The 15,216-nt window shown below is 42.1% G+C and overlaps 1 protein-coding gene across 1 annotated transcript in view; it reads left to right on the forward strand.

The window, feature by feature from the left end:
- The window catches only part of LOC104495313 (methionine-R-sulfoxide reductase B3-like), a 15,607-nt gene extending 2,245 nt beyond the window's left edge, over positions 1-13,362 (forward strand). Inside the window, exons 2-3 of the mRNA XM_010138265.1 lie at positions 7,487-7,584; positions 13,198-13,362. Coding sequence (XP_010136567.1) covers positions 7,487-7,584; positions 13,198-13,362 — 263 coding nt within the window. The remainder of the gene's footprint in view (positions 1-7,486; positions 7,585-13,197) is intronic.
- Positions 13,363-15,216: the final 1,854 nt, after the last annotated feature.

Raw genomic sequence — 15,216 nt, forward strand, 5'->3', positions numbered from 1 at the left:
TTCCCTTGTTTCAGAACTTTATAACTGCAGTGAGAGTCTGTTTGTCCAGCTGTAATGAGGAGGGTGCTTGTCTGCTAGAGTACTGGAGGTGCTGTAGAAGGAAGCTCAGTAGAAGGAGGCTCAGCAAAATGAAGATAGTATAGGCTGCTTTTTTTGTATTTTGAGCTAATAATTCTGTCAGAATTCCACCTCTGTAGTTTCTGTTCTGGTGTCTCACTGAGTTCTGGCTGTACTTTACCAACTTTATTTCCCAGACATGCATAACAATACTACCGGAAACTATTTCAGCAAACAAATTGTGGATGCTCATTACTTGAAACACCCCATGACAAATTCTTCAAATATGTACTTCATCTGTGACTGCTGTTCATTTCAGTGCCAGATGCTGATTATTACAAGGTCATATTTGCTGTTTTTTCTACTTTCTCTGTGAACACACTGCATTAGGATTCCAGTTGTGTCAAATCACTTCCATCATAAGGCCTGCCATCTCTATGCATCTCGACTGATTGTCCTATATGAAAGCTGCAGTTATTTTGACAAATTGCACAGATAACTTATAGGTATAGTGATCACAAGATATTTTGCAATATATACATTTGTTTTACCAATACTGCTTTTGGAAAGAAAACAAAAACATTTATTTGAAGTTGAATGCTTTGGACTGAGGTTGCTAGGTCAGCAGTAAATTTTAAAAACTATTTGAAACATTTCTTGATGGCATTTTAAAATTATAGCTTAAGGTTACACCGCTTCGCACGATTCTGTTTGGTTCCTTTGATGCTAAAGATCTACATCTGACTTATGTGTAAGATATATTTTTAAAAACACTAGCTGTGATTTAAAGTAACAAGAGACATTGTTCAGATGAGGGGAGAAAACCCATCCTTTGGGAGGAAGTGAGTTAGGTTCAGTAGTTTTGTTGAACCTGAACCAAGAAAGAAACCATTAGTAACTCAATCTTTGTAAGAAGATTTGAGGAAGATGCCAGCTCCTGCCTACCCATTGATTTTAGCAGCAGCCCAGACATCAGAAATATCAGGAGTGTTACAGAGGAAGGCTCTAAAACAGCTGGCTTGTATTTAGCAGTATTTTGGAGCACAGTGAAAGATCTAAGGGAGCAGCTAGGGCAATATCAATATTGTGATACAGTAATTCGTTGCTAAAGAGAGCAGGCCCCATGCTTGCATTGTTCAAGGGAGATCAGGGCACTCTTGTCTGAAAAATTCAGAAGTTTCAGATCTCCCTTAACAATCACTTTAAACAAATACAGCCTCCTCCCACTAACAAAGAAAGAAATCTGGATTGCATATGCTGATTCATAGTAAGTTGTTTTGATGCTCAGAGTACTGTAGTGGAAGAAAACAAATGCCACCTTTATTTATGGCTTTCACTTTTTTATTTCCCAAGTGAGAAACAACAACAACAAAAAAACCCCAAACAGATGACGATTGTCTCATAAAAGCTACTATTAGGAGTTCAATTGTTTTGTAAAATTCCCTTCCCACACTGTTCTGTCAGAGTGGTATTTTCCTGCTGTGTTAGCCCAGCTTTGCTGGTAGAGACAGCTAGCGTGTTAGAGATAAGCCCTCTCTTTACTTTTCCTTCCAAAATTAAGCTTCATTTTTAATTTGTCTCTCTCCCCCCGCCCCACCCCCCCCCAACCTGGCTACCATTCTGATGCTCTGCATCTTCTGCTGAAAAACAGTACCATGTCATCCTCCTTACATCTGGGTGGTGCTGGAAAGGACTGGCTGCTTTCTTTTCAGCGGAGTACATATCTAATATAATGTCGTTTGCTGGTGAACAAGAAGATGTTTCTGTGCCCAGTTGTCTTTTTATCTACATTTGGGCAAAGTGGATGAACCTCCACTGAAAGTACTGTTACTTGTCTGTAAAGTATTTGTAAATAAGAATATTTATTGTGCATTCATCATCATGGAGATAGATAATACAAAAAATAACCCAGGATGTTAGCAAAAAAGAAAAAAAAGAAAGAAGAAAAGCTGTATATCTACACAGGGTTTCTAAATAATAGCAATATGTCACTTTGTAGTTCCACATTAAACTTGGATGTATGTGAGAAGTTACAGCTGTGGATGCCTGTGTCTTTCAGATTCTGTTTCAATAAACCTGTGAGAAAGAAAAAAGTGAAGGCCCTTCAGCTTTACAGCAGTTTCAAAGCAGAAGCTTTATTACCTTGTTTTAAATCCTGTATGCTTTACATTTTTACACAGACATATCTTCTCAGTGAAGATAAATGATAAGACTCTACCTTAAAAAGCCTTTGGGTTTTCATTAATCCACATTAGGTTAAAAAGGAATCGGAATTCTAAAAATACAGCACATCAGAGAAACAAGGCATTTTTCAGGTCAAGGTCCTCTTTTCCATCTGGTGCCATTTGGTAGTTCTAACATCTTCTATCTCCCCCTACTTCTCCACCTGTAAATAACTCACTGAAGTAAATGCTTGGGATATTTACAGCAAAGAATGATAAAATGCAGGTTGAACTTAATCTCTTTGGGATCTAAAATGAAAAACATAACTACAGACATCACAGTTATTGAAAAGCTGTGGAGGTCTCCAGTCAGCAGGTGTATGAAATGGGAATAATGTCAGAGCATTAGATGCTTTGGGATTGCAGTTGTGCTGTTCAACAACAAAAAAGAAAATGTCAAAAGGAATATTAGTTCAGGAGACAGAGAAAATAGCCTAGCAGGGCTGATTTTCAAAAGCAGCCTGACGTTTTGCTTCTGCAAGTAATTACAGACTCATATTTTAACAGTTAGATGTCTATGCACCCATTTATTAGGAAGCTGGAGATCTAACTGCAACAAAATGTGTGCAGACTTGCAGAACTGGAAGAGGTTTGAGATGCTTCTAAAACTGATCAACAGCCAGACTGTTTTCCAAAAGTTTATGGGAACAAAATGTCTTTTTTGCGTGAGTTCATCATTGCTCAAAGAAAGAGTCCTGGAATAGCCAATGAGATAAGGTGCTTTAGAACTTCCTGGGTTAATGTGAAAGCAATAACCTAAATAAACCTGCTGGGGTTTCATATCTCTACCAGGAATGCACAAAGGGGGCTGGACTGTGGGCATATCATTTGCTCTTGCTGTCTTACTCAGGCGTTACAATGACTTTGGCATCTCAGTTTGTGAAGGAGATGAACTGTTCAGTTTGTCAGCTGTCTGGGACTGCTGTTGCTGGCTGCCTAGAATGTTGGGATACCCACCTTGTGTCAGCTGTCTGTATAGGTGCCGGCCTCAGGCAGCTCGTTAGTCATACGGACTCAAACAGGTACCTACAATGGGAGGTCTGAAAGTCAGAAAAAAGATGCTTCTTTTGCAGGATTTGAAGCCCTGTGCCCAGGGCTGCAAAAGCAGCATCCAGCATAGGTTACCAAAGCCAACATTCCTCTTCCTCCCTGCTCACCACTGTTGCTACCCAGGGCAGTTCCATTCCACCTCTGCTCTGAAGAAAGCATTCTTTGACCGAGAATCATCATAAAGCACTGTCTCCTCTTTTTCAGAATAGGGATCATTATGAAGATGAGAAGATTTGGTTTTGGTGAGCGTGTGTGAGGTGAATTTTAAAAATGCTGTATAGCTTTTACAAAATATTTGGGGGATGTCCCAGACTGAGGAAGAATGGGACATGACTCATTATGTGTGACACCCAGCAGCATAAGATCCTTTCTATTACTCATGCAGGATGGAGTGGAAAGGATCTGTCAGTAATGTTCAGTTCACACATGGTTTTCACTTAAGTACTTGACAGAAGAAAGTTTCATTGCTTTATTTAGTGTATTTTAAATATGAGAAAGGATACTTGCTGTTTATCTGAAAAACTACTCATCTCCGTGGCTCGCTCATTAATGTAACAGAAACTGACCGTTAGGACATACCAGCCTGACTCCCATGTAAACGGTCAGCAGAGCGAGCACAAACACAACAGACTCTTATTTTAGAGCCCTTTGCTGGTGTAATGCAAAGTGATTGTGAAAATAAGAATGAACCCATTTTAAATATCTATAACATGATAAAAATTGCCGACTGTTACTGGGACATACTCCCCCTCAAGCTAAACTTTACATTCAAGGATAAATGTATTCACAAATCTTAGCTGCTCTTCACACACGCACACACACAGAGCGCAAATGTCATTTGAAGTTGTTCACTGAGCTGGGAAACTCACCCCACCCCCATCTTGTCTCCTGCAATTACCCTTTGCCCCTTTCCTCCAGCAGCTCTTTCTTCCAAGCGGTTACTTTTTACCATCCTTCAAAAGACAGTGGCCCCACTTCTGCTGCCCATCAGAAGTGTGATGATCTAGACTTGGCAGTCTAGCTGGAAAGCTATCAGCTGCGGAGGGTTAAGTCTTGGCACCAGGGCTTGCAAAGGGTCTCCTCCAGCACTCAGTCTCTGCAGCGCTAAGGATTACTGTTTCTCAGCTCAGCAGAAGCAGAAGAGATCCTAAACAGTCTTCTTCCTCCCCATTCCTGCAAAAGCATGCTCTTTCTGTGTAGTCAGATAGCCTTCAGAGGCAGGCTGAAGCTTTAATGCACAGCTAATAGCAGTCTAAAATGTAGAGCGAGTCAGCCATTTCGCAGACTTACAGCAAGAAGGAGATGGGTCTCTGGAGACAGGAGTGGAGGAGCAGCAGCCGGTGAGACAGCAGGAGAAGTAGCCTGGGACTTGCAAAGTGGAAGCCAGTGCTGGGTCATTTACCACTTACAAAGACCGATCATATGGAGTATCCGCAGAGGTCTAGTTGGCTTTCTACGTTGCTGGGAGTTGCCTGTTGTGCAGACAAGCAGACTGCTTCTACAGCTTGTTCCCGGCAGCTTTTGAAGTAGAGAAATGGGTTTTCCACTTTAGCTCAGGGTAGGGGAAATGAGACAGCAGAGGGGGATTGATTTTCCTGGTGAGTTTGGCTCTTCAACCCAATGAGCAGTTCACTTGTCTTCCTCTCAAGGTCAGCGGAATGACAGTGTGTCTCACTGTGCCCTTCAGGACCTTTTCTGTTGTAGGGTTTGATCAACTTTCAGTCAACCTTCACGGAATTAATAGTTCATCACAGTAATGCTGGTGCCTGGTCCACCATGTCACTCAAGAAGAGGAGGCTTGACTGAGAGTTAAAACACACTGTAGAGGCAATAGTGTGTTTCCTAGTCTCTGTCTTGGGGATCATATGTGGCAGTGGTGGAGCCTTTTGAATATGTGTCACATGTAGCTTGAAATGACAGTCTAAACTGAAGTCACGCCAGTTGAGTACAAAGGCTACTTTAGGAGGAGCTTGTCTGTTTGTATAGGTTTCAGACAACTCTAATTTTTTTAAAGTGCATGGAGTGCATCCAAAGCAAATAATTTTTCTGTGGCGAATGGGAAGACCAAAAGGAAAAGTCTGGAGAAAGGGGGATGGATACTCTTTCTTTAATGTCAAAGCTGACATAAATGCATCTCCTCCAAACCCTTCTCACAAGATAATTTTCTCAGCAAGACACAGATTGCTTCAATCTCTGCAGCCTTTGAAGCTTCCCCCTTATGGCTATTATGGAGGAAGCAGGGTCGTCTTTGAGAATTTCTGCAGCACTGAAATGTTCCTCCTCCAGTGGCTTTCACATGATCAGATAGTTGTTTGCTCCAAACAGCTCCCTCTTTGTAACTTCTCTGCCATCACACAAGAGCAAACCAGTATGTCTGTTTTGCAAAATTGTTAAATTAAAAAAGCTGAGAAGGCTTCATCAAAAATATCCTGGCTAGCTCTATGTAAGGCCTCAATTTTTGTGAGACAGAGGCCCAGCTAAGAAGATGACGAATGGTGTTGGAAAGGAGCCATCAGTGAGGAGACATCAATTTTTCTGTCAACAGCATATACCCTTTTGCAAAACTTGTCATATGTTTATTCCTTTTCTGTTTGTGAAGGTAGTTGTTTGGCAGGGATATTTTGCATGAGGGGAAGAATTTATAAATTATAAAAGGACATAGGGCTTGCAGTGCCTTCAGGTTGCAGGCTTGGGACTGGTACTTATATGGGCGTTCTGCAAAAGGAGAGAAGTCCACTTCTAAGTATTTGTTTCTTAAGTATTTATGCCTGTTGTGCTTGCATCCTAGTAAGTGTTCTATGCTTGGTGGTTTAAGATACAACTGAAGCCATGTGGATTTTTTTCCCAGTTTACACACTTCCTTTACCCACAGTCAGAAAACTTGATAGCTTCCACACGTCCTTTTGCTGTATCAGAAATTTTACTCTCTTTGCTTATGGGAAGCCGTATACCTCCTTTCTTCATCTGCATGCAGTGATTCATAGCTGCTGTTGTGTTTCTTAATAGCTCATTGCAAGTCATTTTATGAAATCACCAGTAGCAAAATGCTCAACAGATCCTAGAAGAAGAATCAAGGAAGTTCTGTATGTATGGGCATATGTGTGATAAACAGAGCACCAGAGCTGCCTGTGTGTGTTGTATTTGGCAAGAGACTGACTGAGAAGGACAGATAGCCAGTGGGATTTCAGATGGGCACTGGTAGATGTTGACACGACCTTAAAGCCTACAAGGTTCTTATGTGGGAACCCAGCTTCAGGAAATGGAGCATATGATGACAGATTTTTGAGGGGTGGCTGAAAAGTTACAGCTGTGTAGTGAGTATCTACTGGGACGCTGAATAGACCTGTGTTGATTTTGACCTGCGTTGTGGAGAAGGGGAGACTTGGCATGGACTAGTGGCCATTACTGGTAGATCAGGTATACACTTCATCATCATCTGGTGTCAGGTCATGCTGCTTGGTGCTCAGCTAGCAGCTCTGTTGGACATACGTGTTAATGAGCACAATTGTTTTGTCCTGGATGCAGACCATATGCAGACCATCTACTAGTGTCTAATATTGGCATAGTTATGACTCCACCTGCCCATGGCTGATCTGAAGCACTCATTACTGTTTTGAAATTAGACACAATAGTAGTCATCTCACTGCGTCTAATGTGTGATGGGTCAGTGTCTGAGTCCAGCCTTCTGGGTGTGACTGTGCCTTGGTGAAGGCAAAGGTTAAGGCAGGTTTTTGAGCTCTAAATTGCAACTTACCAACTCTTTTTAAAAGCACCTTTACACTGCAAAAGCAAAACCACTTGTGTTTGTTTTCAGGGTGGTATTTGTGGCTTTTTAAACTGATGGTGAGGCTGAATCTGGCTTAACTGAACAACCACCTTTGTGCCTGAGCTAAAGTGCTACTGCTGATTGCGGTGGAGTGCAGGAATCTCTGTTGAGAGGGAAGACAGGCAGCTAGTGGCAGCTTAGTCCTTTGTATTTAGGGGGGACATTTTCCAAAGTAACGAAGTGATTTAGGATCCAAAATCTCAATTTCAGTTTTTTCCAGGCTCTGGAGTGAGATCAACATTTTACAAAGCATGATTTTGTCTTGCTTTTTGCAATGCCATCTGCCACGAAGGTGCCCTCTTTTCTTCCTTACCTTGTTCCTCTTTTCCAGGTTGGCCTTCCTTCTACGATGTAATCAGTCCCGATGCAGTTACCTTCAATGATGATTTTTCCTATGGGATGCATCGGATTGAAATATCCTGCAGTCAGGTTAGTTTATAGTGCACCAGACCATTCCAATGGCAAAGGCTGCAAAAATCATTACAGTGTGTGCTACTTTCCCTAAGAGTTGCAAACCTTTCAGTTCCATTAAAAAGTAATCATTGCGAGAGAGCACAATGGGTCGTAGGTATAACAGCTGGGTGGAACAAGCTGAAGGCACAAAGGGCTCATTGGAATGCACATTGTTGTCTCGTGTGAGGTTTAACAGAGCAGATGTAAATAGCTTGACTCAGTGCTGAGTCTACAAAAATTGTCTTCCTGAAGATGCTCCCTTCAAAGGAGCACCTGAGCGTGGCCAACTGACTCCACACGAGAGCAGCTGAGAAGGAAGTTGAAAGCAGCGGAGTGACTGTCTGTGTGCTGATTCCATCACTGTGCATTACTGTGCAGTCGTGCTAACTCATTCCCAACACTCATTTGCAGCACAATCCTAGCGGCTGTCTCAAACAATCCCATCTGCCATAATAATGAAGTCAGCAGTCATTCAAAACATGCCCAAATTTTCCGTTATCTGTGTTGTTCTATTTCTCTCATCCTTTGTGCTGCCCTCCTCTCTGTGAAGGGAATGACATAATCATTACCCAGCAAAGGGAGACGCTGCTGCATTGGCATTTGGCAGATGTACCCAGCAGCTTGCAGTCCTCTAGCTCCACATCCTCAGACTCCTGAGAGAAGCAGCAGCTTCATTTGGGCAGTGATAATTTGCTGTTCTCTTTTCTGATGGTATTGGTGGAGGGATAACTGATTTCATCCCTGACGATATACATCCCTTCTAGTCAGTCAGTCCTTGTATATAAATGCTCAGAGTGAGTTTAAGAAACTTCTCAAATAGAGGCAAGATTGTCTTTATGGAGAATCAATTAACTTCAGTCTGGGTAGAGGGTTTGGCCCAACATGTTAACGGCCAAATCAGCAGATCTGCTAGTATGTCATGTATACCATATAATTCTGTAGTTTTTACATTGACTATATGCTTTGGAAGATCCATTTAACACTCTTTGGGAAGTGTTTTTTCCCTAAATTTCCCTAAATTCCTTAGCAAGGTAGCATTGGGCCTGCAGACTGGGAATCTCATGCTTCACCAGTGATTACTTGCATAATCAAAAAGTGCTAAAATCAGCATACTGAAAACCTGCTGAGCCTATTATCTGCTGACACCCTTCAAGAGATGGCCAGAGCTCCTGGCTTTACCGGAGAAGCCCAAGGCAGCCTGTGGTCAGGCCAAGGAATCTGGGAATGTCATTTACCTGTTGCCAAACAAAATAGCGTTAGCAGACCTGAGACCAGCAGTATTAGCAGCAGTCACATGCAGACACCATAAAATTAAAGCAAAACAAAAACCTAAATTTAAAGCATTGAGAAAAAAATACAACTGTGTAATCCAATGGCAACTTCCTACCAGCTAGTCCAACGTTCTGGGACAGTAACCCCACAGATGATCCAGTCATGCAGGAATCTAGCATGAGGAGCGGCAAGCATCTTTGCAGCTACTGCTTGACACAGTTAATACTGGTACGTTGTGTATCCAAAGCAAGACCATTTCCTTCTCTCCTCGGAGCCCTAGGAATGTGAATCACACATGCAGCTGCAAAAAAAATGCAGTTTTACTGCAGCCTGGAAAGCAATGGGATTGATAAGGCAGGCCTTGGTAGAACTGGAGGGAAATAACTTCTCCCACACCCAAAACTTTTTAAATCTTTTGCAGATGAAAAAGTAGTTGATTTTTCTCTAAAAGTCCTTCCACCTGTCTGAGAGAATAAAAACCTCTCTCTTTTAATGTTCTCCATTGTAGAAAGCAAACACAGGGGAGAAATTGTTGTAATATTAATCAAAGACATCCTTGGGACTATCCTAGAAATAACTTTTATAGTTTTTTGGATACACATCACTCTGGATGTATTTTAAAGGTCAGTGATTCGTGACAGGTTAAAGTTAATTACATTTGACGAACACTGTAAAACAGGTTGCATCTCTTTTTTTTAACTCTTTCCTACTTGGGAGTCTCTTAACCTGAGATCTTCCTACCTATTATTCATACCTGTACAAATTAATAAAATTATGTAGACACAGAAGTACTGTTTGCACATTGTCGGACTTGGCTACAGCAGCTGACTGACAGCAAGCTGCTTTCCACAGCATATCAGAACCAGGAGGTTTGGAGACCTAAGTATACCGAGAGTTAGCAGTCACACACCCCCACACACACCCCTTTCCTGCTCCCGAACACATACTTCAAATGCTTTACTCTAACCGTTTCACTGTCCCACTGCACTCTGCCTAATGTATTTATGTGCAAGGCCGCAACAGATGATTGTTTCTTTGGGGGAGGCTTTGCAGACACATATATACGTTCTAGAAAAATGGTCGGCACCTATTATGTGTGAGGAGGACAGCAAAATCAGTTCATGCTTTGTACTCTCAGCTGACGGCCGGGTTTCTTATACTGTGATACAAAGGACTGAGTTACATTTCTTTTCAGGGCAGATGAGTTATAGAGTCCTCTACAGAAAGAATCGCCACATAAATTTTTGGTGAGGGGTAAACTCAAAAGGTAACAAATTTTGCAGTAATCCAATCCTGGTGTGATTCTGCCATCGCAAGAAGGTGTAATGAGACTACCTTAGTCTCTCACACAGCTTCTCAGGTTTTGTGAGGAAAAGCTTTTTGATAGACTGTCTTTGTAGTCTGTGTGTGAGTATATTACTCCTGCAGACCACTTCTCTCTACGGTTTCTCTTGTTCTCTTTCTGTCCAGTGGAGAGAGAATGATTTATCTTTGGTTAAATGTTAATCTGGAAAAGATCTGTTTAACACTTCTAGCCAGGAGGTTTTGAAGCATTCTTAGATGAGATGAGATGATTTAATTAGGATGCTGAGCATTTAGAAAAATACTCTCTTTGGGACACTTAAGGTTTTTTAGATTTTTTTTCCCAAGGTATGGAAAAGCTTTATAATCAGGTGAAATGCCTCATTGTGAGAGACCCCACTCTGAGAAACAGCTTAGGTTTTCTGCCCAAACTGCTCAAAAAAAGGCTTTCAGTCTAAAGAAAAATGAAATAAAGTAAGCAGTGGAGAGTGGAGGGAAGGATGGTAAGATATCAATCTTTCAGGAATGAGATGAAGCTTTGTCTTCTCTAGTTCCGAACTTTCTTTTTTCTTTTCCTTATTTGCCCTGTTTTGTCTTCCTTCCTTACGAAACTGAGCAGCAGTTACTTGAGAGGAGCGGCCCAAGCAGCCCAAGCAGCCAAGAAAGCCAACGGCATCCTGGCATGTATTAAGAACGGTGTGGCCAGCAGGAGCAGGGCAGTGATTGTCCCCCTGTATTTAGCACTGGTGAGACCGCACCTTGAATACTGTGTTCAGTTTTGGGCCCCTCACTTTAGGAAGGATGTTGAGGTGCTGGAGCGGGTTCAGAGAAGGGCAACAAAGTTGGTTAAGGGTCTGGAGAACTTGTCCTATGAGGAGCGGCTGAAGGAGCTCGGACTGTTCAGTCTGGAGAAGAGGAGGCTTAGGGGGGACCTTATTGCTCTTTATAATTATCTTAAGGGAAGTTGTAGGGAGGTGGGGGTCAATCTCTTCTCCTATGTCGAAAATGACAGGACGAGGGGGAATGGCCTTAAGTTGCGCCAGGGGAGGTTTAGGTTGGATATCAGGAAGAATTTCTTTACAGAGAGGGTTATTAAGCATTGGAACGGGTTGCCTAGGGAGGTGGTGGAGTCCCCATCCCTGGAAGTGTTTAAAAATCGTGTGGATCTGGTGTTGAGGGACATGGTGTAGGGATCTTGGTAGTGTAGGGGCAACGGTTGGACTCGATGATCTTTGAGGTCTCTTCCGGCCGGATGATTCTGTGATTCTGTGATTCTGCGTAACCCAAAGTCATCCATGCCCTTTCCCACTGCCTCTGGGTGCTTGTCCTGTGGATACCACGGGCTAGAAGAGCCCTTGTTTGTTATCGAGGTGCTTGCTGTACTGCTGTGTCTTTCAGCGACAGTTCTCTGGGAGTCTACCCTGGGATGTGGCTGTGTGGGTGGGACCAACGGGGGGGAGCACTGAGGCTTCACGTGCCTGCCTGCCCTGCTCCCAGCGTCAGTGAGGATCACTGTTTCAGCTGTCATTAAACCAGAAGAATTTCTGTCCCTCCCAGCTGGTGTGAGAGCCTCCCGCAGCCTTTCAGTCTGTTGAGAGAGTTTAACCTGAAGCCAAGACTACCTGTTTCTACAGACAGCCTTCCTGCTGCTTTGGTGAATTAAAGTCCCTAACAGCAGGAGAACATTAGCAACACATTAACTGCAGGGTAGAGATTTGCCATCACTACCTCATTCACAGTTTGGAATAATCAGTATTGCCTCTTTGTATTTAGGATACTATGAATTAATTAAATGTTAAGAATAATTTGCAGTCTTTTAACTTTTGCTGTCTGACTGCGAGCCCGCGAGCAGCTCTGTGATCTCAGTTACATCATGTCAGCTCTGACTGAGATCAGCTCTTGACTTGAAAGGCCAAGGCTCTTTGGTAAAGCAGCATGACTTTCCTGTTCAAGATAAATATTTCTCCAGAGCAAGGTTTTATTTTTTTTTTTATTTCTCATAGCAGGCTGTGAAGATGAACTTGTGGAATATAAGTAACTAATTACAGGATGTTCTTATTATACATGTTGTTAGCCATAATGTGCAGTGATTGTAATCCTAATTTTTGAATAAGGATCAAGCTTCTTCAAAATATTATAGTCTTCTGTAAAACAAGGGACTGTCACCTTTCTTGCAGACAGAAGCTGTAGTATTCACCCTGAATACCACTGTGAGTGTCTGAGACTGATTCTCACAGAACATCTGCAGTTTCATATTCCTTATGAAAAGCAAATTCAGCTTCATTCCTATTTATAATTACTCCCAGCTAAAGATTATTTGTTCAGAAATATTTTACGTATCTTTACTACAGGTATTTTTCAGTCACCTTTTTCACTACAGGAAGTAGTAGGAGATGAGTAGTGAACGAGCTCCATCCCTTCCAGGGGCGAGGAGCAGAGGTGTACCCAGAAGGACCCAGATGCTCAGAATAATGACAGGCTGTGGAAAATAAAAAAAAAAGAGTATGAGGGCATACTCCAAAGAGTATCTTCACTGCTTCAGGTCTTTGCTGGGATCATGAAGGAGTTTTATGCTTTTTCCTGAGGGTCATAGCAGATGGCTGCAGGCTGAGGTGAGCCCAAAGCTCAGGCTGTCCCTTTCTTACACAGATGTCTTCGCAGCAGCAAGTGAAATGTGGGCAGTGCTGCCCTCACCACTGTGTTTTTAACTGAGCTCTTGCCATGAGATCATTACAGAGACAGGTGTCTTCTCAGAAATATTCACCCAACCAAATATATGCAGTGGCGCAATGGGAAACACCCAGGACTTGAAGTCTTAGGCGCCTGTGGTATCTCAGAAGATCATCTTTCTGGATCAGTCTTGCTGATAAATGAAAGTTGTAAAATCCCACTTGAAAGAGTGAGGTAGGCACCAATGTGCTTCTTTGGAAGCAGCTGCTAGTCATTGCTTAACACCACACTGATGCAATCGAGCTGCACAGAGATACAGTGATACTCTCTTGTATTTTGTTTCAGTGTGGTGCTCACCTGGGGCATATTTTTGACGATGGACCTCGCCCAACTGGCAAACGGTACTGCACAAACTCTGCTTCGTTATCTTTCAAGCCAGCAGACAAGAACAACGCTGGAGAAGGCAGCAGTAATGCCAGTCCTGCCCAAACAGGCAAAGCTGAGCTGTAGGACGAAGCAAAGACTGCAGAAAACTACGCTGATTCCACACAGCTTACAAGGAATGTTTTCTAAGTTGCCTGCTCTCTTATATCCTGAGAATGTTTAAGTATATGAAAGCATTTTGCACCATACTTCTTCTTCCTCACTCTTTCGGAACCGAGGCCTTGCCTAACGGTGCATTTACTATATAATTGGATTGAAAAATGTGTTGACTGATGCCTCAGGTTTTCTTTTCCTTTCTTTTCTTTGAGATAGTTTTGGGGAATCCTTAAACTGAGAGGCTTTGGCATCATTAGTTATTAGTTAGTGCTGTGCTACTCTAGGTTTGAACAGTATTCCTTTTTGTGTGGGAGATGGGACTTGTGTTGATCTCCAGTCTGTAGGAAACTTCTGGGCATAAGAAACTCCTGAATTCCTGGTACATCTCTGCTTTGTTCTGACTTGCAAGGCATGCAGCCTTTGGTCATATGTATGCAACCATCTCCCAGCATCAGCCGCACCCTGCAAAAACTTGTAGTTATGGCTGTTCCTTCCCAACTGAGAGAGATGGATGAGATGTAAAGCCCATCCTTTGGCTGACTTACTGCCAAAATTCAGGGTGTGGTTGAAAGGATGTAAACATTGTCTCAGCATCCGTTTTTCCCCTTTGTTCAGTATTTAAATCAAGGTTTTAACTGGTAAGGCTCACTTTTGCGAGCTCCTAATGAGGCTTTGTCTTTTTGTGAGGCCTGTTCAGCAACTGTAACTCAAATCTGAATTAAAGTTGAAATCTGCAGGGGGTAGTTATATGGACAACTGCAGAGATAAACATGAGATGTGAAGTAGATGAGGGATGACACTAGGCTCTTTATCTTGTCGGTTGCTACAAGGATTCAGAAACACAACAATTTCTGCTAAAAGGGACTTCAGGAATTAAAGCAGCGGAAAGGGGGAGACCCTCCTGAAGTATCCGATTTTAAAGATTAGCTGGTCTGGATGCATACTGCCTACAAGACCACAGCCTTTAATTTGTGTAATTGCGGTGTAGAAAGTGGGTGAGGGGGTTGGTTTAAGAAATGAATTTGGAAAAAGCCTGTTAGGGCTCCAATACTATTAGTGTAGCTAAAATTGCTGTCCCATAAAATGTTTTTCACATCTGCTTTTAGATTTTGTTGAATAACAGTTTGTCTAAAATTGTGGATAGTAATTTTCTTAAAGGTATACTATACAGTATTTGCTAACACCGCTTTGCCTTTAAGCATCGAGAGACTTAATGAGTATAGTATTTACTTTTATTAGTGAACTTTGTGACTAATATGTGTGGATCCAATTTTATTTTTAGTAGGAGCAGAGCAACCACTGATTTTTATGGAAGCAGGATTGAGGTTTTTATGTCAGTGATAATAAAGGTATTATCTAAGGTACAAACATCCTTCAGTTAAAATACAGCTACTGTAAAAGCATTTGGAACGGTCAGAATTACCTTTTTTTAGCAACATAAAAAGACGTGAAAAAAGACTACAATACCTTAACATCAAATACATGCAAATAAGGGTGATAAATACTTAGAGCTAAAACATGCAGGCTCTGCTGTGGTGAGCACCTACTCACATGAGTATCCCCCCGGATGACATGCAAGAAACTGCTCATCAGCTGCAGGAAAGGTTGTGCAAACTGACCTTTGGTGTTTCAAGGTGGTTGAGTTTCTCCCTGTCCCACTGGTTTTTAGCAGTTTCTTCTAGAAGGACTGCTTTTATCCCTTGCTTTTATTTAAAGAAAAAACAAGGTTTTCTCTACCACTTTTTCTGACAAAAAACATAAAAAAGACAACATCTATAAAAATGTGGTGCATGAATGTGGTTTAATTCCAGATTTCTGTTGGAT

This window comes from Buceros rhinoceros, unplaced genomic scaffold, assembly GCF_000710305.1.
Source record: "Buceros rhinoceros silvestris isolate BGI_N320 unplaced genomic scaffold, ASM71030v1 scaffold39366, whole genome shotgun sequence".
Lineage (NCBI taxonomy): Eukaryota > Metazoa > Chordata > Aves > Bucerotiformes > Bucerotidae > Buceros > Buceros rhinoceros.